The 22836-nt window shown below is 48.1% G+C and overlaps 1 protein-coding gene across 1 annotated transcript; it reads left to right on the forward strand.

Moving 5' to 3' along the window:
• The first annotated feature begins 6212 nt into the window (after positions 1 to 6212).
• On the forward strand, positions 6213 to 16104 carry DUSP5 (dual specificity phosphatase 5). Its single transcript, XM_014872479.2, has 4 exons — positions 6213 to 6787; positions 10928 to 11070; positions 12463 to 12682; positions 14466 to 16104. Exons 1-4 carry the CDS (start codon positions 6394 to 6396, stop codon positions 14864 to 14866), a joined length of 1158 nt encoding a protein of 385 aa, XP_014727965.1. The 5' UTR covers positions 6213 to 6393; the 3' UTR covers positions 14867 to 16104.
• The last annotated feature ends 6732 nt before the right edge of the window (positions 16105 to 22836 follow it).

A 22836-nucleotide genomic window follows, 5' to 3' on the forward strand; every position in this document is an offset into this window, starting at 1 on the left:
TGAAGGCTCATATTATAAATAGCAGCATTGTATTGGCAAATACAAAATTGACTTAAAAGAAACCAAGGTGCTGCAGTGGTACAACTCTGTGTTTGACAATACCAATACAAATTATTCCTCGTGTCCTGCTGGTCTCAGATCTTGTTCTTCCTACAGGACAGAGGTGAGCAAAAGCATGGCAGGTATCATCCATTATTTTTAACTCTTCTGTCTTTAAATGAACGCCCTTGTTGCTGGTATTTACTTCCATTTTATCTTACCTTAAATATGATACCCTCTTACTCTGCTTGTGAAATACAGGGGTGGAATGTAGTCCTACTTGCACAAACACTTTGGTACAAAGAGAACTATAATGGGCCCGAAGTGATGGGGGAGGTTTACTTTATAAAGATGCTCAAGTGAGCTATGCCATCAAAAGGATACAAAGTTGAAGCCACATCCTGCCAGCTTGGCTAATCCATAAAAGAGCTTTCAGTGTTTTCCCTTAGAGTAACAGCTTTAAATTTTAATAAGCTGTAGTGTACTTTCACCGGATGTAATAAGCTGATACAAAGTTTAAATGGGGTTAAGTAAGTAGAAACCTAGGGGAAAGGAACATAAAAGACATAAGTTATTTCCTCTCTTTTACAAGTTTATTTCACTGGGTTTATTTTGGGAAAAATTTATTTCATTTAAATTATTTTTTTTGTTCTCTGGATGATTCAGTGTCAGGGGAGGGAGACAATACATGAAGTAACCACAGAGCAACTTGAGCAGAGGACACTCAGTAAAAAGAAATAAATTTATCAAGTTATTAATTCAGGTTATTTTGCCATTTAATTTTAGGACAGTTACCAAGTCACAGGCATGTGTGCCTGAATGTGACCCACATAATCCTGTAAAACAGGGATTTGTAGGAAGACTCCTTGAAAGGTCATCCAGCCCACCTGTACCCAAAGGAAGGATCAGTTCAGTGTAAGCTTTTCTGGACAGAGTTTTGTTGAGCCTGTCCCTGGAGCCCTCAGCCACAGGGAGCGACCCCAGCACCAGGGCTCAGCTTCCCTGCTCCCCCAGCAGCTGTGCTGCCTTCCCTGTAAGCCCATTACCCGTGTTACTGCTGGGAAAGGCAAGCTCTGCATTATCTGCTTCCCCTCCACAGCTCTCCAGCCTCCCACTGCCTCCAGCTGCTTCCCCTTTCCCCACGGCTGCCTTCTAGGCACCCTGAGCAGACCCAAACAGCACCCAGAAACACCATCTAGGGCGATGTCCAGAGGGCAGACCAAAGCCAAGATCTACTTTTTGTCTGTTTTCTGTTTGCAGAGGTGGGATAAAGAGCTTTTTGGGTGTGGGATATGCAATGCCATGCTTATGCTGGAGTGAGGTGGTTTGTAGTCTGCACCATGACCTACTGGTTGCCCTGTCCTGACTATGTCATGCCTAGGGACCCCTGAAAACAAGCAGGGACTGTGGGACAGGAATTTTTCTTGTTACTGGCAATGCTATAGATAACAGAGGCATATGGGGTTTTACTGAATGTGTGTTTCCTTATATCTGTGTAGCCTACTGAAATGGCTCCAAAACATTCTCAGTGAAAGGAATGAGCTGTTCCATTTTGAGCTTAAAAAGTCATTTCTGTACCCAGGAGCTGTACTCATTCTCGGTGGAGTGGGCATAGTAACACACACTGTGCAGTGGATTATACTTATGTGATTATAGCCTCTAGGCAACAACCTGGTGCTTAAGGAATGAGTCAGTCAGAAAGACCAAGGCAGAGGGAATCAGATTCAGAGACGATAAGATTTGCTTCCAAAAGAGCTGGACGGAAGTATACAGCATTCCTTGAAGATATGCCTGTCCCAATAACCAAGAAAACAGCATACGTAGGAATATTTTATGTCACTTGGTGTCTCACAACAGTCTAAAGAAGTAATAACCACACACAAGGACTTGCAGTATAACAGGTTAGTTGGGAATGGAAAGGCAGGAATAGCTGGGAGATGTGAGTGAAAGCCCAGCCAGGCTGGTGATAGCTGTGTTAGTGCAGGGAGATCTGCCAATGCAGAATAGGAGCAGGTTCCTGGGAAATACATCCAGGAAAAGGGAAGAGACAGGATGAGAAGGCAAGTAATGCATGTGGGGAAGCAGCAGCAGGAAGAGAAAAGAACAAATGAGAACTGGCAAGTTGATAAAAGAACAAAAGAGCTTTGTCTCACATTAAAGGCAGCTAACTACAGAAATCATTTTCCCATGTAAGCAATTACTGCAGCTACCCCAGGGATAGTATGTGGTTGAAAATGGAAAGATGGGTTCTTTACATTCATAACTGGATCTGGCAAGGGCTCCATCAGTGTGGCTCACGATGCTGTGGGCCATATCAGGCAAGCAGAGAAATTGAAACTTGATTGTACAGATGGAAGATAATTTTTATAACAGGGAATCCATCTATCTGTATGCAGGGTTAAGCCACCAGCTAGTGGAACAGAAAGAACAGAGGTTTCTAAAAGGTGGCAGGAGGTTTGGTTGATTCCTCTTTCACTCCTGACTGTAGCTGTTGACTGCAGCTTACAGCACTCAGTGCAGTCACAGTCACGTAGGCATGAGTCAGGTAAAATGCAGACTAAGACTGAGATTCCCTTTCAGCCTGATTTTCAGAATGCTGAGTGCAGGCAACTCCTCTCTGTGTCTGATAGTGCTTTTCACCCTGTAGAGTCAGCTTTTGGCAACAGGTGCTCTGTTGAGACTGAGAGAAATTCATAACAAGATGAATGATCATGATCTGATCTTAGATCCTAGACTTCATCTCATGAGTGACCAAGTCAGGACAGCAATGAGGTCTCAGTCTGACAAACTCCTATTGCCTCTGCTCAGCTGATCTTAGCCCTGTGTATAAATTTAAGTATCTTGTGGCTCTCCATTTACTGACACAAACCTATCTCATTGCTTGTCCTGTGTTTTGACATCAGCCACTCCAAAATTAGAAACTGATTATATGGAAAACTTAATAACATTAAAGAAATGCCAACCCATCTTCTCTGCTGCCTTGTGCTATGCTTTCTTCATCTGAGGAATTTCTTGCATTTCACAACCAACAGAAGGATGTGGGCTCAGGATTGTTCCCCAGCAGGGATATGATGCAGCTCAAGCCCCAGACTAGGACTCCGTGGCATTCAGGTTACTCTCTGTAACACCTCCCTGACCTGTCTCCTGTATGATCTTTGGTCTGCCTTCTCCTCAGTCTCCTTTCCACGAGCTCGCTGGCTTTCTCTCATCTTTGGTCTTGCTGAGGTTTGGTCTTAACTCTTTGGAGTCACAAGCACTTTTGTAACATCCAGGACGGGGCATCCCATGTCTCAGCTGAGGCAAATCAAGCCCTAGAAACTTGGCTAAGCCTGTCTCTCTTGCTTCCTGAGAGATGGTGTTCATTTATTCATGTAAGCTCGTTCTGAGTTTTATTCTCTCCAACAGGCAGTTTTTCACTCTTGGGCAATACCTGGTGGATGTTGTTCTCTGGGGTGGAGGTCCAGCCGCACCCCTCGAGAGATGGGGCTGCCACTCCCCAGCTGCAGAGAGAAAGTTTTCCTTGGGAGCACTGAGAACAGGCAGAAACAAAGAGCCCAGAGGAGGTGATGAGGGGAGAAGGAAAGAATGAGCTAGGCTAGGGGAAACACAGCCTGGAAGAAAGGGAAAGGACCAGCTGATCTGAAAGTCCCGATAAAAGCCTAAGACAAAGGCAGAAAGAGTCTGGGAGATTACTGGGGGAAGCGGGAGGAGGAGCAGAGAGATGCAGCAGAACCTAAGTGGGAATGATGTAAAATGCTGCAGGGAGGAGGGGAGTTTCCTACCTAAAGCAGAGAGTGGTTTAATTTACTCAACCACTTCCATTTACAGGAATCGAAGTCCTTTCTTTCTTCTGGCTGGGAGCACTCGATAAATGAAGGAGCTGCTCCAGCAGGAAAGAGTATCCATGTCCGTCCCACAGCCCTGACAGCATCAGCCCCAATTGCTCATCTGTTTCCAAGTACAACTGAGACATTTTGCTGGTGGGCAGAGAAGTCAGGGACACTGCATCCAGCACCCTGCAGCGAAGGAAGCATTAGTACTGCTGTTGTTAGCCTTGTTATTTTCTCCTAATAAAAAGGTGGTCATGACTCACTCCATTAAGAAACAAAAGCAGAGCTGTAATCTACTGAAAGGCAGTTGTTTGGATGCTCAGCATTAGGTGTGTAAAAGGAGGAAGGTCAGCTGCAGGTCAGGTCTGGTGATATACACCTTGCCACACTGGCCAAACTTCAGGTACTCCCCAGAGAACTGATTTTTTCTGGGCTCGGGTAATTTGCCCCGGCTTCAAATGTGTCACTTCAGGCAGGAGTGTGGAGGCAGAAAAAGCTCTCTTTCTCACCCCTCCACATTTCAGTTGGGTTTCCTGAGAGGAAATGATACTGTGACTGTGCTGGCCCCCTCCTTCCTCTCGGGAGGGAGGAGCATCTGCTCACAGCACCTCTTCCCCTCCCTATGCCCCACTGGGACCAGTTTGCCAGCTGAGCTGGGGTCTGAGTCCCAAGGGAAGCAGGCTCCTTCTCAGAGAGGAAGATGTGGCCCCTGAAGCTGGGGGCTGAGAGGCAGGAAAGGCAGGCTCTGGTCAGGTGGTGTGGAGGTTTCCTGTGTGAGCTAGGGACTAGGTCACAGCACCCCTGCCTGTGCCAGATTTCCCATCTAGACCATGTGAAGGTTTTTGGCACAGCTATGGTGATCCAGTTCTGACAGGAACTGTGCTGGCACGTGGGTCTCACCCAGCCATGTGGCTCTGACAATGCCCAGCTGCCTCCCAGGGTGGGTGCAGGGAAAGGGAAGGAGCCAGGCTGCAGTGATGACAGTGGCCAGGTGAAGACAACACCCACGCTGAGATGTGCTGCGAACATCTGCCCCTACCCACAAACTACTTCTATTTTTATTCCATCTCATACCCTGGCTGACTCAGAGGAGGGGAGTGAGGGGGGGTCAGGTTAGAAGGAGACAGATGGGAGGACTGCAGGGGGATTGAAAGAGGAAGAGGAGGAGGAGTTGCTTCAAAGCCAGTAGTTGCCATTCTTTCAATCAACTTGAACGTTTTCTTCGCATAGTCTCTTTCGTGCTTCTCTGTTTCAGCTGCAGGCAATTTGAGGCAGGGATGGCACTTCCTGTCTGCTGTTGAGGTGAGCATTCTTTCAGAGCACCATCAGAATAAATGACACCCTGCTCTTAGATAGATCCACTGTCATCTGCCTGGGCTGTAATAATCTTGACTGGAGTTCATCCTTTTGCTTAACTTCTAGGAATTTCCACTCATCGTTTCGGTCTCTTTACAAAGCTGTCTACACTGAAAGGGCAAGTGCCAAATTTCCTAATTCCTCTGTGTCTTAGTGTCATGACTTCTGGACCCAGGCATAGTCAGCGGTCTGTGGTGTAAGACTTGCAAGTCCTTGAGACACAATCTTGCAGCCACAGGGAAAGAGACCCTCCCCTCAAACAGCCATATAGCAATTTTCATGTTGCAGGTGGCCCTCTCATCCTTGTGCCCATTGCTTCAGAGCATTCACTAATTTTGCAGAAATGGCACACCTTGCTTCATCCCAGTCCGTTACTCTTTGTTTGCTCCTTAGGCTATAAACCTTGGGCTAAGTAAGGGCATCCTCGGGGTTGTTACCCGGGCAGTTCTCGCTGATCATTCGGTTGCCAAAGGTGCCTTAATGCAAACCATCGCCTAAGCAGGGGACCCAACTCTTTCCCAGGGGATCTAGGAGAGGCCAGCTCCCATCCCACGAGCAACAGAGGTTTCGCAGGCAGGCCTGGGCTCGGGCTTTTCTGGAAGTGAGGATACACAATGAGGGGGGAAGAAAGGGAACTGAAACTCTATTTGCAACCTGGTGCAAGAAGCCTGCCCCAGCGCTGCCCTTCCTTCCTTCCTTCCTTCCTTCCTCCCTTCCCTCCTTCTCCTCCTCCCCCCCGGCACGCTTCTCTACTCTCCTGACGCGATGGGGAGGGGGTGGGGGTGATGTCGGGATGAGCCTCAGCCGATGAGTGGAGAATTTTTGCAGCGTTTTTCAGCTTCCTCTGCCTCCGATGCTGACCTACCGCCGCTAGGGAGGGAGGGGATCCCCGCCGGGGGGCGGTGCGCGGGGCGGGGGATGTCCATATTTGGGAGGCGGGCGCGTCACTCCCCTTATATGGGCAGTGTCGTCACGGCCCGGCCTCCCATTCATATAAATGCCCGGCGGCGGCGGCCGGGATTCCCTGCCCGGGCTCGGTGCGGCCCCGCGGTGCCTCAGTCCCTCCCGTCCCGTCCCATCGCCGCCGGCTCCGCGCTAGCGCCGGGCACTCTCCTGCCGCTTTCTCCGCTCCTGCCCTGGCTGCGGCGGGGCGCGACCCTCGGCCGGCATGAAAGTCACGTCCCTCGACTGCCGCCAGCTGCGGAAGCTGCTGCGGAAGGAGCCCTCCCGCTGCCTGGTGCTGGACTGCCGGCCCTACCTGTCCTACTCGGCCTCCTGCCTCCGCGGCTCGCTCAACGTCAACCTCAACTCGGTGGTGATGCGGCGGGCCCGCGGCGGGGCCGTGCCGCTGCACTTCGTGGTGCCCGACGCGGCCGCCCGAGCGCGGCTGCTGCTGGGCGGCGAGGGGGCGGCGGGGACCGCCCGCCTGGCGGCCGTGGTGGTGCTGGACCAGGACACCGGCCACTGGCAAAAGCTGAAGAAGGACAGCACAGCCCAGATTGTCCTCAACGCCCTGCTCTCCAGTCTACCGGAGGCCGGGGCCAGGGTCTGCTTCCTGAAAGGTGAGAGGGATCGCGGGGACTCGAGGGACAGGGGCTGGGGGAGAGCGGCGCGATCGACCCTCAATGCTGCCCTGGTTGGCGGCGGCCCCGCGGTGCTTCCGTTCTTTCTCCTTCGCCCTGCAGTGAACCTGATTATTGGTGGAGGGCAGGGAGGTAACACGGGGATTTTATTTCTTTTCCACCTACTGGAAATAAATCCCGGATAGACTCTGAGGGCTGAGCCGAAATGCCTTTCCGCTCACCCCCGCCACGCGCTTAAGAGGCTGAGGGGAAAGCTGAGAATATCAGTAAAGAACAGCAAAAGTTGCAGATTATTATAGGGGGAGAGATATCGACGCTGCGTGGGAAATAAAATCAGCCCTGCGGATATGAGGAGAGACGAGGCCACCGCTACTTGCTCTCCGCTCGGTGACACAGGGACGCCCGTGTTGGGCGCACGAAACTCTAAGACCGATGCCCGCCCCTCCACCGAGGGCGGAGAGGTTTCTCTCCGTCGGGCACATGGACGCTGGCAGGGGAAACCTAGACCCGAAACTCCGGGACTCATCGGAGGACAGAAATACCTCCTCCCCTCACGTGTATTACAGCCCTTCGATTGCGGTTCTTTGTTTTCCTTCCGTGTAACCCGGGCTAATAAAACGATAAATAGCATAGCAAGCATAGCAGCCCGCCCTTTGCCTGTTCTCTCGCCTCTGCCTCCCCCCACTCCGGGCAGCGCCTTTGTCCTTCTGCCCTCTCGGTTCTCGGCGCAGCCCCCATCCGCTCCGGGAGCGGGGCCCGGGCGGGGCCGCGGCCGCGGGGCTCCCGCAGCGGCACCGCGCCGAGACAGTTTCCAAAAACCCCATTGCCGTGCTATGAGACCTTAAAAGGGAGGGGAAAACCAGGCGATGTTTCTTGAATAAAGCCTGCCCCTGTGTTCTAATGGGCCAGAGTTAATTCACTTTTAATAAGCCTTTTATCACTAGTTTTTGTCCTGATGTACCCAGTTTTTGCCTTCTGTAACGACCTCCCTCTGGGGCAGACGTATCTTCAGCCTGTGTATTGCCTGGCACCGAGGTAGGGGGATGCTCCCCGGCTGTTTGCCACCACCCTGGTTCTGTCCAGTTACTGTCAGCCTTTGCTGGATCTGACAGTCACCACAAAAGCAAAAATTCTGCTGCTGGAGGGTAGAAATACTGGCACTGTGTCATTCAAATCCTTAGGGACCACAGTAAACTAGAGATGAAGAAATATCTTCAGGGTCACAGTGGGAAGTCTGTGGTAAACTAGGGGCCGAATTAAGCTCTGCTGACTCTCAAGCTGCTTGTTTGGCCACACGATCATCCTTTCCTCCTCATATACCAGCCCCACACTTTGAAGTGGTGACTGGCTGTGGGCAGTTTATCCGGGATGAGGGGTTAGTGTAGGCTCTGCTTTGTACATCTTGTGAGTTGTGAAGTGTTTTATCTTGAAAGCCTGTCTATTTGAATCTAAAGACATTTCCTCTCAGTGTATGAGAAAGTTTCCTGCTTTTCCTGCTGCAGTTTCCTTTTGCTTTGCTGGAAGTGCTGGAGGCTGCAGGTTCAGGCCCATGACTCAGTGGGCAGCACTGGTGATTCACTGGGGCCACAGACCCCCAGGAAGCTGTTGCAGCCTGGGGGAAGATCCTTGGCACATTGGGGATATAAATCATCCTGGAACACTGAGTTCTGATCAGGAGAAAGGGTCCTTTGGATGACTCTGCTACCAGCTTTGCAAATAATAGGCTGTAAAACCACCAGGAAAAATCCTCCTAGAGGTTTCCCCTTATATTCCTGTTCTCCCTAGGCATGGAGAGCTGGGTAGAGGTGTTGGCTACTTAAGTGCTAAGGGGGTCTCGTGGCAGTAAGATATAAGGAGGTCATCAAGACCACCAGGTCATCAAGATCTTGAGGATCTGGTCCCAGAGAGAGCAGCTGCAACTGAGTCATTGCATGCTAGGCCCTGTTCCCTCCGTTGATTTCTGGCTTGCAGGGTCACATCTTTCATCTGTGTAGGTGCAGTTTCACTCTGGGTGAGCTCAGCCTCAGCATGGTGAGAGTGGTTGTGTATCAGGGAAAAAAGAAAGATAAAATAACGGATCCTCCCTTGGTGCTGATAACGATTCTATTACTTATTGATTAAAACGGAAGTGCAGCTCAGCTCTCCATGATGAGCAACTGAGTATTTGCAGAAATGACCTAAGGGAAGGTAGGTTGAGTGGGGAGGGGGAAGAGAGGAGATTGCTGGAGGATGGGATGAGCAGATGACTCACTGTAAGAATGGCCTGCAAATATCCTGATCCCCAAGGCTTGTAATTAACCATTCAGCAGCTGCATGTGTTAGCTGCCCCAAGAGACACGAGACATGCATGCTTGCTTGGCTCGAGCAGATTTCTGTGTTCATTCAAGAATAAAAACAACAACAAAGGGCGTAAATGGGGATCATGGCTATTTATATAAGCTGGACATATTTTTCCTATGTGATGGCAGCGACTAGGGGATTGGGGGAGGATAAGGTCAGCTATGCAAAACAAGAGGATTTAAAAGTTCACCCCATGAAGGGCAGTCGGAGATCAGGGAACTCTGTAAAGTTTCTTGTGTTTGTTGTTATTTCACACTGTGAGTTGCTAGGGATATAATTTTTTCAACCCAGTTGTTGCGGATATCATCTTATCAAACACCTCCCACCACCACCGTGGTCTCCGCAGTCACTTGACTGCTTTGACCACTGCCTCATGCTGTGAGCTCTGGGACAAGCTGGCAGAATGTGGCTGGGGTAGGAGGAAAAGGTGCAGGTGCTGAGTGCCCATTTACTGTAAAGTCACTCTCCTGCCCTCTGTCATGGAAAACAGACTTTCATCACATTCAGTGGGATTTGGATCATGCTGGCCACTTGCAACATGAGGACCCCACTCAGGAATGAGTAGGCGACAGTAGCATGTCATGAATTTGAGCACACATCTGCTCTAACATTGCAAACAGATGAGACACCTCGTTGTGGGGCTGAACTGTCAGAGGTGGCTGTGCCACCCAGCCCTGGCAGTGAGGCTGCTGGGGGTCCTGGCTGCTCTGATCTTCAGCACTTTCCTTGTTTCAAAATCCGTTCTTGCACCCAGGCACCCACACCAACACAGCTTATCAGGGTGAAACAGTCGCAGGTGAATGAATCACAACGGGAGGCTTTGCCTTCCAAGCCTTGTTTACTTGAGGGCCACACTGAAGGATTATTGAATGTAGCTGTTCATGAGCCATTCATTTCTGCTCTGAAAAAGCACAGGTGGCAGACATGTGGTACACCACTGACGTTTCCAGGCTGCTTCTGCTACCTGACTTATCCAGGTTCATTTTGGAGATGATGTGCTTCCAGGCAGAATATTCCCAGCCTGGAAACAGGCAACCGTTTAGCAGACGACAAACTTTGAGTAACAATGTAATAATAGGATTAAATCCTTTTCATTAGCAGCGCACTGAATGAAACGAATGCGGTACTTAAGCGTGCAGAATAGCTCATGTGGGGCTATTCAGTTGTCAAATGCTGTCACAGGATTTCATTAAGTTTTATAGCTGTTATTTAATAGATTGGTTTCAGTGGGACCATCTTCATTACTTCACTGTCTCATGCATTGTGGTGATTAACAAGACAGATGCAAGCATCCTCCTCTTGTGTTTAGGTCCATTTAAAAATGCAAATAAAATATTTTGTGTGCTGTCACAGTGTATATATTAATGACAGGTTTGGAAAAGATTACTCCTGAGTACAGAAATCTCTGCCTCAAATGCTGGAATTAGTGCTCATGTATAAAACCTGGGGGTAGAGAATTTAGTCCCCACTGTACAGGAGTTAATGGTTGCTAGACTTAATAGAATTACATTTGCTAACAGCTTTAGTCTGAATTCACTGGGTTTTGGCAAGTTAATAATTGTCAGTGGTATCAGGTTTTTCCTTGGGTGCCCAAAGACTTTTAAGGAAACCCGTTTTCCCAGAGGAGCACTATCCTTCATGATCCTCCCCTGGAGCTCACTGTTGGGCATTGTTATCCCACTGCATTGCAAGCGCTGGAGCTTCATTTGTCCTCCACTTGAATTAAACCTTGGGAGGGCAAATATTCATGTCTTCTTGTTGTTGTTGTTGTTTCCCCAGGGGGATACGAAACCTTTAACTCTCAATATCCTGAGTGCTGCGTGAATGGAAAATTCATTTCCCCAGAGAGGATGGAGGCAGAGAGAAACCTCGCCAGCCACTGTGAGAAGCAGAGTGCCAACCACAAACCTGCTTACGACCAGGTGTGTGTCATGGTTGTGATGGGTGACCCTCCCCTTGTGATTTCTCCCTGCTGCCACCAGGCTCTCTTGGAGGCTGGCAGGGTGTCAGTGGCCCTGATGCTGCCGTGGGCTGTCAATAAGTTATCACAGCCCAGGCTGACAGCCTGCGTGCTGAATTAGTTGCCCTTGTGTGCTGCTGATCAGCATCCTCTCTGCCTGGCTTCAAAATTAGGCAACAGAAGGAGGCAAAACACTGTATCCTGTATCTAGCCCCAAAACTGTATTTATGAACTCTCTTATCACACATCCAGACAGCATGAGCCGTCAGCAGCTCACACCTCCACAGGAGACCGAGAATGGGCAGGGGAGAGGCTGCCAGAAGTGTCACTTTTCCAGCAGACAAAGGAGCACATTTTGCCCATGACTCCTGTGAGATCCCAGGAGGAATTTGAGGCTGGCAAGGGGCCAGTGCCTCTGAGAAGCCAGACCCGCCACTGGACTGGGGAAGTAGGGTTTCCATAGAGGAAGTCATCGTGTGCCCACCCAGCCCGGGGATTCTGTGTGCTCCGAGATGTCACCCTGCGGTCAGGACGCTTCCGCCAGGGCGTGCATTTCCTGCTGCTCAGGGGAGTCCCCTTGTGATGCCTCTCTGCTCTCCTGGGAGTACGTCCCACACCAGGCATCCTCCTGCCACCCTGGCTGGCTGCCAGCTGTCCCCCATGCATGGGAACCCCCATGTGGGCAGTTCAGGGGGAGTGGAAAGGCAGTTTCTTGCAGCTGGGGGGGTGGCAGCAGCTCCTGTGCATCATGGAAAGTTACCTGCCAGCTCAGAAAGCTGTCAGACGGTGACTTTTCTTTCATGGTCTCGTCATCCAGCCTTTGCTTGTGCCGAGGAAGGAGGAACTGAGATGACGTCTTGGGGTGGGTGACGCAGCAGGTGCTGTGCTCCAGAGAGACGTGGGGTGAAGGGCAATGGGGAGCCTTTGTCCAGTTTTTTGCTTTGTTTCACTTCTGGAGATGTGACCAGAGGGCTAAGCCTTGGCCGAGCTAAAGCAGCCTCTTCCTCTGTCCTAATATTCCTCCCTGCTTGCCACTCTTTCAGTAAAGCCTCAGTGGGAACGGGCACCACATATGAAAGCATTTTGCGTGCACTGTAAGGGGCAGCACTTTAATGAAAGCCACAAATATCCTGCACACCAGTGGGCTGGATCTGACTTTTCACCTTGCAGATGTGGACAAGAAAATTAAACATTTTTCCTGTGTGGGCTTTACCATGGGACTAATTCATTGGCCAGCAGCACTGGAATCCAGAAAAGCCAAAGAGGGAGGGAGCAGGCACCCCCATGGGCTCCCTTGGCCACTCTTGGGTCTCAGGACTTTTGAAAAAACATGTTTCTGCTCCTTCTCTTCCAGGGTGGTCCAGTCGAAATCCTGCCTTTTCTCTACCTTGGTAGTGCCTATCATGCTTCCAAGTGCGAGTTTCTCGCCAACCTGCACATCACAGCCCTGCTAAATGTCTCCAGGAAAAGCTCAGAGTCCTTCAAAGACCAGTATTGCTACAAGTGGATCCCAGTGGAGGACAGTCACACAGCAGACATCAGCTCTCACTTCCAGGAAGCCATAGACTTCATTGGTAGGTACAAATAACCAAATTTTCAGATCTTCATGTGTTTTAAAACTCATTTAAAATGTAAAATCAATTCAAAATTAATTTAATCAATTTTAAAATAAAGTACGCATTGAAGTCTACTGAATTTTGTGAACGAAAAAGCCCCAGTTCTTGGACTTGCATGCCAGACTCAGTAACAAACAGGCGAAGCAGACTCATCTCATTGCCTTACTGTGCTGAGATATCCCACAGGTGGGGTCTTAGAAATCCATTGTCCCCCCTTATCACAGAGCTATTTCCATTCCTCCTTTTGATCATTTGGTATCTCATGCTTTAATCAAATACCCCAATGCAAACAAATGAGGAGGCCCTTAGAAAAGTTTGTGCTATTCTGTTTCAAATCTTCCTGCATTTGGCTGAGCGGGTGAATGAACATGAGCTGTGCCAGGGACCACAGGAGAGAGGATTCTCCCTGAGAAGCACAAGATGGTTTGGTGGGGTGGAGAAGCCTGAGCCTGGGTGGAGATCGTGTTGAAATCGGTGCTGCTGCTCTCCAGGAATATTCAAGAAACAAAATAAAACATAGTTACAGACTCACTGGGCTCATTGCTCAGCTGAGTTTGAGTCCTTCAAGAGCGCAGGCAAAGCTACAAAAACCTGACCTGAGGCTCTCTGAGTCCTTCCCCTTTGTGGAAAGGCACATCTCAAACCTTTCAGGGAAATAATAATTTATGGCACCTTTCTGTCCTGTCCTCAACCCCTTCTGATAAATGTCAAATCACTTGAGTATTTCCCAGATTGTGAGGATGACTTTAATTTTCACTTTCTTTTAAAATTGAGTGTGTCGTGTAGGTGCTGGGGATGACTCAAATCCATGTCTTCCTTATTTTGTGCAGTAGCTAAATATATCTGGTCCTGGTGGCAGTCCCCTGGCAGACAATTGGAGGCAGGCAAATGATAACTTCCTCAGCTCTGTGTTTCCCCGAGCACTACACTCACAGTTATCCATAAATTGGAGCTTGAATATGTTGCTCAAGGCAATAGAGCAGAGAAAAGTCTATTTTTTGAGCAGTGTTTTTGTGTGGAAAGGGCTTATTTTAAGCACATTCTCTTTAATCTAATAACAATCATTGTGTTGTGTGAGTAACCACAGTGGCTCCTGTTGTGTAAAATGAGTGCTTTGCATAAGCCATTTATATCCTGACTTAAGTCCAAGCATCCTTTAACCAGGCTGTAATTAGCAACTGCCTACCAGTGCTTGTGGTGAGGCCCCAGGGACTGAGCTCAGCCTCTCCACCCAAGGGAACCTCCTGGTACTGCTGTTTGCTGCCAAGTGGCCAAGCAGGGAGTTAGGATTTTGAAGAAAAATACTGTTTTTCTAGCAAAGATGATGAGCGCCCCTGCAGTTTTTGAGTGACCAGGTGGGAGGGCTGGCCAAGCTGAGCTTTACACATTTTGAGCTGCAGGCAGAGAAACGCAGGTACAGCATTGCCTGCATCACCATGTTCTTCAATATCAGTTGCTCCAAAGGAGAAGTAGGGACAAGGAAGGAGACAGGGATGGACTTTCCTAAAAAATGCAAAAGAACCAAATCAAGATCCACAGATTCCGAAACCAAGCTCAGGTCCCCCACAAGCTGGGTTTTGTCCTGCTTGTCTTTTAATCTCCACGTCACCCTTAGTACCCAGCAGAAGAGTAAGCCTCTCCTTGCTGGCAGACTGGCTGTGACCCCCCCAGCACCAGGTGTGTCACAGCATCCTCTCCATGCCCAACAACTGCTGATGTGTGCAATGACTTTTCCCCCCAGACTACGTCAGGAGAACGGGTGGGAAGATCCTGGTGCACTGCGAGGCGGGGATCTCACGCTCCCCCACCATCTGCATGGCCTATCTCATGAAGACAAAGAAGCTGCGCCTGGACGAAGCCTTCGACTACGTCAAGCAGCGCCGGAGTCTGATCTCACCAAACTTTGGTTTCATGGGCCAGTTGCTACAATACGAGTCAGAGATCTTGTCTTCCACCCCCAGCCCCCCCGTCGCCTCATGCAAAAGAGAAGCTGCATCTTTCTTTGCAGAGGAACTGACTTTAGGTAAAAACTTTGAGGGCTCGTGCTTTGCCTTTCCTACCTCAGTGTTGAGTTCTGTGCCCATCCACTCTCCTGTCCACCAGCTGAAGCTCAGCCCAATGACGGCATCTTCGTCCTGCTGAACACCGTGGGGAGCCGGGAGCTGGTCCTGATCCAAACTGTGATCCCCAACAAGAACATTTCATCAATGTGCAATAGAGAAACTTCATCCACTTACTCTGAGATGGAGTGGTTGTCATGGGTCATACTTCCCATATGCTGTGACTGTAAGATGCAAGTGGTCTAAGCATGGCAAGTTTTCTGAACTTTTATTGTCCTTTTTTTAAAAAAAAAATACAAAGTGCTTTTTTAGGGTTTTAACCACACAATGTGCACCCACTACTGTATTTCCAGATTCCTGGGGAAAAATGAGAAATCCATTTAATATGTTCTCAGTTCCCATCTCCTTCCAATCTTATTTTTGAAAAGACCCTTATTTAAAGTTTCAAGCAATAAACAGCAACAGCAGGGAAGCAAGTAAACTGAAAAGCACTACCTTTGCAACACAGAGGTGGTGGGAGTGAATATTTGTTCAAATCTTTCTCTGGCTTTCCTCCTCCCCTCTCCTGTGTTATGTTTCAGGTAGCAAAGGGCTGGAGTGGGGAGAGGGAGTGCCTTTCCCAGGACACTGTTGCACAACCAGGTCAAAATCCCTTCTCTTGCTCCAGCCTCTGAAGTGTCAGGTATTGTCCACAGTGTAACTAGATACCAACCCCTACCAGTGGGTCCATTCAGGTGTGGCATTTCCTGTACTTCTGTATTTGCCTTTGTACTGGATGTGCTTTTAAGTAAAGCAGGGACTTAACGTCTATCAGCTACCCTGCTGAGCTATTTTCCTCCCATCTGTTATTTAAGAACAGCCCTAGAATACTTGAATGTCTCTACAATCCTCATCACATCCACATCCCATCAGATAACACTGTAAAACACTGTAACTGCTGGACTTCACACCAAAAAAACCTGACAAGCTTTCAGCTCCAAGACAACTTTTTCTCCATCCCTTCCCAAATGTTCCCATTTGTGTATCGTGTGTGGTCAAGTGGTCTTTTTCAGTGTTATGTGACTTGCTTAGAGTGTGTGGTCACCTAGTCAGCTTTTGTCCAGAAAAAAATGATTTCTGTCTTGCTCTCATTGGCTTTTGTGTCCACAGGGAGTTCAGAATGAGTGTCTCTGTCTGTTGACCTTTTTATTATTTTTTAATATGTAATATGTATGGGAAATGGCAATAATTTCCAAGAGATCTCGTGAATGTGAAAGAAAACCTGTAATGGTTTTTATGTCGTGTAAAAAATAATAAAGGAAAAAATGCCAGGAAAATAAAGCTTGTTGTACTTGCAGTGATCTGTGAGAGTGTTTTGGGAGAGCTTGGTGGCAGGAAGGGTCACCTGAGAAAAACACTGCGTGTAAAAGTGGTGTGAGAAGGCAGAAGAGATGGGAAAGTATCACCGTGCTGTGTGCTGAAAAGCCACCAAGGTGCATCACTACAGAGGGGAGAAGGTGAGGGGGAGGATTGTTTTAAACAAAATGACATGAGTCACGGTGGCGTCACTTCCCAACAGCCAGGCAGGCACTTCTGTTTTGATTCATGCATGTTTTATATAAGATCTACCATCTTGCTGAAGATGAAAATCTGAACTAGGCACAACCCCCACTTCCTTCCAACCCGTGACAAGGGATGCTACATGCCCTGGTCCTTAGAGCGAACCTTGTTGTGACATGCAGCACCTCCGGGTGCCAGGAGCCAGGGCATATGGATAATGCTTGTCTTTTCACTTTTTTAAATAGAAAAAAAGATTAAGTTAGAAGTACCAGCATGTCTGATGCATTTCATGGCCCTTTTCATCTGGCTCGTCACTGCAGCACATGTATGGTCTGCAATTCCAAATTATTGAGATGGAAAATCTATGGCGAATATCTGGGTTACACAGCATGTGCACACATATGCATCCGTTTCTAACTTCTTACCCCCAGGGAAGCAAATCTGACAGATGAAAAGGTATTATTGGAGATGTGCCTTGGATTTCTTCCCCAGTGTCAGAGGGATGTGTCAACAGTCCTGCCTGGGCTCTGGGAAACCTGAACATGGGAACCAGCAGCCAGGCAGGTAAGGCAGATGATCTAGTATGAGAGGATCAATTAATTTTCTGGTAGACTTGATTGGTCCCCTTGGGGAACTCTGGAAAAGGCTTTCTGCTTGTCTCTCTTTCTGCCCACACAAGCACCCAAACAAAAAGGCTGTTGAGCTTAGTGAGAGTGGCCATGTCTGCAGCACTGAGACCTACAACCTGGACAGAAACAGAGCAGCCAACAGCTCTTATTAAAACTGCACCAAACCCTTCTGGGTGGACAGCCAGATGTTTCTTAAGGGTGAGAAAGCTGAAACCCTCTGCAAAGTCAATGATGGAATATTTGCAGGGCACAAGGCAGAGAGTTGAAGGGGTTAACAGAGGGACTGCTGACCTTGACAGATTTGACCAAGGCAACGGGAAAAGATCACAGACCAGGTGGAGGAGCCAGGTAGAGAGAGAAGGGAGCTCTTATCCTGGGCTTTAAGCACAGGTGGCTAGTGTTAGCAGACAAAGACGCTGGGCTGGGATTTAGCAAGGATAGAAGGCCACAGCCCTGTGGAAGCTTGAAGAGGAGTTATTGTCATGCCTGGACACAGGAGACTGACATTTATACTCCTGCTGGGGGCAGGGGTCCCTTCTTCTTGGCTGGTCCCAATCCACCTCTCCTTTTGGCAAAAGGAAGTCCCAGCATCCAAGTCAGAGTGCGATGCAAATGCTGCCTCCCAGAGGGCTGTGTTCCCATGCTCATGCTGGTGCCTGCTCTGCTGCTTCAGTGCTAGTGTGAGACATCTGCCCCCAGCTCAGTCCCTTAGCCAGTTTGGCAGAACCCACCTCTGAGGGGACATCATAGTAATGTGACTACAGGGCTCTGGGCTGAGAGTATGTGCCCTCCTCCCTTCCTGACCATGCTGCTCCCGTGAGAAAGAAGGAGCTAAGGATCTGAGCACTAATATATGAAGGTGAGTGTGTCAAATCGGGATAGCACCTACCTGGGAAAAGGCAATGTGTTTGAACTCACATGTGCAGGGCAGCACCCTGGCTCTCTGCTTCCAGACCACAGTACCCAATAGGTTCTTTCGTCCTCAGGGAAAGGAACAGTTCCACCCGTGTTTTGTGGTTTGTGCACTGAGGAAATTCACCAGATTCGGTAGGATGGAAGATTTAGGAGGCTTTTATAGCCCAAACGAGCTTGGGTTTGAGTGGCTCATTGCTAAGGATAGAAGTTCGGATCTGGCAGGTGTATGGGGAATGTCAGAGCTGAAGGGTGGAAGGCTGAGCTAGCTGGTTCAATGTGCCTCTGTCCATCTGCCAGCTGAGCTTCACAGAGGAATGGACGCCTCAAAAACAAGATTCTGAGGGGAAGTAGAGACCCTTATATCTCTAACAGCAAGGGGAAGACTGTTATCAAGATGCTTTCAGACTTCAGAAGAGGCAAATGAGGGAAAGATGGCAGGACTGGTATACTCTGAGACAAAGCTTTAATTAGGGCTTATTCAGAATCTACAGAAGATGAGAGAAAATGTCAGAGACGAGGGGATTTTGCAAATTCTGTTGACTATGGAAGTGCTAGTTCAGAGCTGTGTTGGCATGTGACATCTCTCCATTCGCACGCCTGATGGTACACCCTTGTGTCCTGGACAGTTTGGTGCCTCCTGGGGACTGTCTCAGATCCTGGGGGACTGAATAGGGCTTGTGCCATGTAGCTTTTGGTCCCCTGCTTTTAGGCTTGCAAGGAGCAGTTATGTTGCAAATATGAGAGCAGTTGCTCAGCCTCTGGCTCTGCTTTGTACATGCTGCCTTTCCTTTCTGTCTCCAAGCATTCAAGAAACTGCCACCAAAAAAAAAAAAAAATCATATCTTTACATCATTGCAAATCAGATTGTGAAGAAATCTAGGGTGGAGTAGGATGAGTGGGTGTTGTCCTTAAGTGTCCCTAAATGTCTTTTTAGTCCATACATTTGCTGGTGTGATTTGCAGTCTGCTCTGGTTACAAAGCACAGGCTTTCTCCAGCTTCTTCTTTCTGCCTAAAGAGCTTTCAAATAGATAGAAATTGAGTCCTTACCAGTGAAACCCAGGTAAAACTGACCTGCTCCTTGGGGAGTCGGTCCTGAGGTGCTCATCCCCAGTCCCTGAGCACCACAAGGTAGGCAGCTCTTCCTAGCTTCTTTCCTTCTAGTGGGAGCTTCTTTTTTTAGGAAACAAAGCATGAATGAAGGAGGTATTCTGCAGGCATTGTCATTTGTATGCTAAAAACAACACTTGCCTTGCAGGGAAGTCAAAGTCCAAATGTGTCTGTAGCATGGAAAAAAAAAATGTGTGAGGCCCCAGGTATGGTGAATCTGACCTTCCATCTCCACTTTTCACAGCTTCATGTTAATTGGAGAGTAGACACACTGCCAACTCACTCTCTGGGGAGAAAAAGGCAGGAACCAATTTGCAGAGCCACATAAATATGGAAGTAGGATTTTTTTTTACGTGGGAGGTGTTACCAGTACCACACATTATGGTTTCTTGGCTTTATCACATCGTAGGCTTTTACTGAGACATGAGTAAGTTTGCTAAATAAGGAATATGAAAATAGCTTGTGAAATAGGTTGAGTCATCAGAGAAAATCAAATGGAGTTCTGACACCAGGGCCTCAGTTGTAAAGTCCTACTTTATTTTACCACTGCATTAGAAACTTTGGGGTCATTTCAATCTTTTTATTTCAGCTTCAAAATTCAAGGTACTCTGACATCTAAGTAAAGCTTATTAAATCCATTCATATTTTCTATCAGCAGTGGTGATGCATCTCTATATGTCCTGCCTATGAACAGTTGCAGGGAATGTAAAGGTACCAAGAGGTATCATTTGTACCAAGACAAATGGCTTCTGCAGTAATAGCTGAAATGCTCAGCACTTCTTCCATCCTTGTCTAGCTGTTGAGGAGTGTGGCCCCTAGATATCCCTTTCACATACTAGCCTGTCCCATTGAAGGAGCTGGCTGTTATTTGTAGCTTCTGGGAATCCCAGCAGGACACCAAACAAACCCATAAAGGCAATAACTCAAGATCAGGAGTGACCATGGTAGATAGAAAGGGGGAAAGAACCTTCAAGGGCCTCAGCATTGCCTGAGGACTCCCATATTTCTGTCACGGATTGCTCCCATATCTCAGAATATGACCTGTGCTGGGGAAATCATGGGTGGAAAGCAGCTCTAGGACACAAGCTAGCATGAGATCCATGGGACCCATGAGACACACTATGCATGAAGAGAAGTGGGAAAGACCTTTAGTATAAATCCTGCCCCAGCTTTAGCCCATGCTCGCTGCAGTCACAACTAGGACTTCAGAACAGACACCATGTAAAGGTTTCTGCTCTGCTGGGACTGTTAGAGGCTCCAAAATGAAAAGCAAACTGATAAAGGCCTCAATTCAAACTTCAAACCCCCTTGGAATAACCATTTTTCTAGATTTGGTTTTCTGATCTAATCATATTAGTAAAGTTAAACATTTGAGTAAGTGTTAATTGGACCAGGTTTATGTCTCCAAAGTGAAATGACAATGTAGTTTTTATGGGTTCTCTTTTTCTTTTTTTTTTCTTCTTTTTTTTGGAAGGGTGAGGGGATTGTCTGTGTGTGAATAGTGTTTTATTTCTGTCACAGTGATACTCCATTTCTGAGATTCCTTTGTAAAGCAGACAGTGGGTGAGTCATCTCTCGTTATTAAATTGCCCATACATTGTGAGCTGCCTCCAGGCCCTGAACCAAAGCCTATTGCCTTGGTGGAGAGAAGGGCCCCCGAACACAATGGGATTCAGACCAGGCCCTGGATGAATCTTTCCAATAAATCTTTATTTTAAGGAACCATTTGTTCTAATTGGAACTAAAACTTGCTTCTGCATTGAAATGATATTTGAGGTCTACAGGACTCAACTGGAACAACAGATATATCCTCTCTGCTCTAATGCCTCCAACCATGTTAAGTCAAGTTAACTGGAAAATCAATTGACACGAATTCCAGCATGACCATTAGCTTCCATCCGGCTGGGCCCCAAGCCGCTGGCCAGGGGGAAACAGATTCCTGACAGGGATGGAGCAGAACTGTGCTCATCTCCTAGATATGCTTTCAGCCTGAGGTCTCCCCAGCAATGCCCACATTGCCCCGAGTAATTACTGAGGCTAACAGAGAGCCTGGGGGTCAGGCAGTCTGGGATCAATTGTGGGCTCTGCCTGTGGATTTCCAGGGCAAGTGATGCAGCTGCTCCTGCTGGCACAGCCACATTTGTCAAAAGCATAAAGGAAGTGAGTGAGACCTGGACTGACCAAGTTGACCAGATGGGTCCCTTGAGTATTTAGAAAAGGCCTATAGCAGCAAAACTATGTTTTCCACAGGACAGCTCACTTCTGCAGAGAATATTTCTGCTCTGTTGGTAAAACAGAGCTTTGCTGATGTGGCTTTGCTCATGGGAGAAGCATTTTGGTACTAGAGTGAACCTGAACTTCTCTCTGATTGTTTCTCATAGGCTTATCTGTACGTCTCTGCATGCTGTTTTGCATCAGGGATAATGATATCAATCTCATTCTGAGAAAGGCATAAAGCTTCTTTTATATGTTTGCAATGCATATTAGACCATGACAAAGACTATCCTAAGCACAAAATCTTTTTACCGTGATATATTTATTGTACTGTACTTGTGAGTCCATATGTTCCTTATTAGAAGAGAGAGATTGTTGTGGGGTTTTGATTTGGGGTTTTTTTTGTGGGTTTTTTTTTTTTGTTCTTCTCCCCCAGGATATAATGTATTACTTAGTTAAAAACAAAACCAGTTGTGGAGCTCTTTCAGACAGCCACTCTGCCAGGCGATGGGAGCCCTGGGTGGGTGGCAAGAAATCTGTGTGCTACTGAGTGCTAAAGCATTGACATGGTTCAGTTTACTAAATCCAGCTGTGAAGAGCAGCTGGTTTTCTGGCAGTCAGCATGACAGACGCAGGCGGATATGCCCGAGAGAATTGATCAGGGACCACCAGTGGAGACAAGGGGAGGGTAAGTTGTTCCCTGAGCTACTAAGTGTTAAAGTGGCTCCTGGCAGTTCTGATTACTAAATCCAGCTGAGAGGAGTTTTTCTGGACTTGTCTGTGCGAGCTGATGGGGATATGCTTCAGCCATGAAGAAGGGGGAAGCAGAAGGCTTCTGCAAAGCCAGCTACTGCCATACTCAGTGCTGTGGCCTGTGGGATCCTGGGGAAAGGTTGTCAGGACACATGGGAAATGTCTGCAGACAGCAGGGGAGGCTGCCAAGAGGCTTCAGAGTTCCCATTTTGATTTCTCATTTCCTCCTCCATCATCCCTCTGTGAGGGAGCTGGGGGTGCAAGAAGAGGCAGCCAGCACAGCAGGCCAGGGCTAGGAGAGATCGTGTAGGATAAACAGCAAGACACTTCCTTGCAGGGCTGGAAAAGATAATAAAGATACCTGTTATCCGAAGGGTGAAAATTGCACCGGTGAAGCCTGCCAGCTTCGGTGTGATAGGACAATGTCCTGCTGTCCCTGGGCTCCGCCTGGGAAGAGCCTGAGAAATGCTGAGTGCTAATGGGGAGTGAGGTCCAAGATAGTCCCTGGGGCAGTGGTTTTAGCTTCCATGACAAAACTGGAAGTTATCTTTGCTTTCCTTTGATCTTCAAAGCACAGGGGGAAATTTCACACTTAGGAGAGGGCGCCCGGTGTCAGGTGAAGTTGCTGCAGCTTGTTAAAGCGAGTCAGATGCCATAAGGTCAGCAACTCACCTGCCTTCATGTGAAAATGCCTTGCAGAAAGAAGGCTGCCTTTTCATGGGGCTTGTTTTGGCTCTCTTGTTAAAAAATCACATTTGTTTGTGGATCCCGAGGCTGTAGACAGAAGGCTTAAAAAGGGATTGTTCAGGCAGTGTGACTCTGATCAGTTTAAATATGCATTATTTGTTGAGTGGATGTGGTCAGCCTAAATAACTATTTTTCTTCTAATCGAAT

The sequence above is a fragment of the Sturnus vulgaris genome, chromosome 8, assembly GCF_052056855.1.
Source record: "Sturnus vulgaris isolate bStuVul1 chromosome 8, bStuVul1.hap1, whole genome shotgun sequence".
Lineage (NCBI taxonomy): Eukaryota > Metazoa > Chordata > Aves > Passeriformes > Sturnidae > Sturnus > Sturnus vulgaris.

What these genes read in the sequence shown, in the direction of transcription:
- DUSP5 (XM_014872479.2), top strand. Translation starts at nt 6,394, where the DNA reads ATGAAAGTCACGTCCCTCGACTGCCGCCAGCTGCGGAAGCTGCTGCGG. An exon ending in ACAAACCTGCTTACGACCAG is followed by an intron (nt 11,071 to 12,462) that starts GTGTGTGTCATG and finishes CTTCTCTTCCAG; the next exon opens with GGTGGTCCAGTCGAAATCCT. An exon ending in GGAAGCCATAGACTTCATTG is followed by an intron (nt 12,683 to 14,465) that starts GTAGGTACAAAT and finishes TTTTCCCCCCAG; the next exon opens with ACTACGTCAGGAGAACGGGT.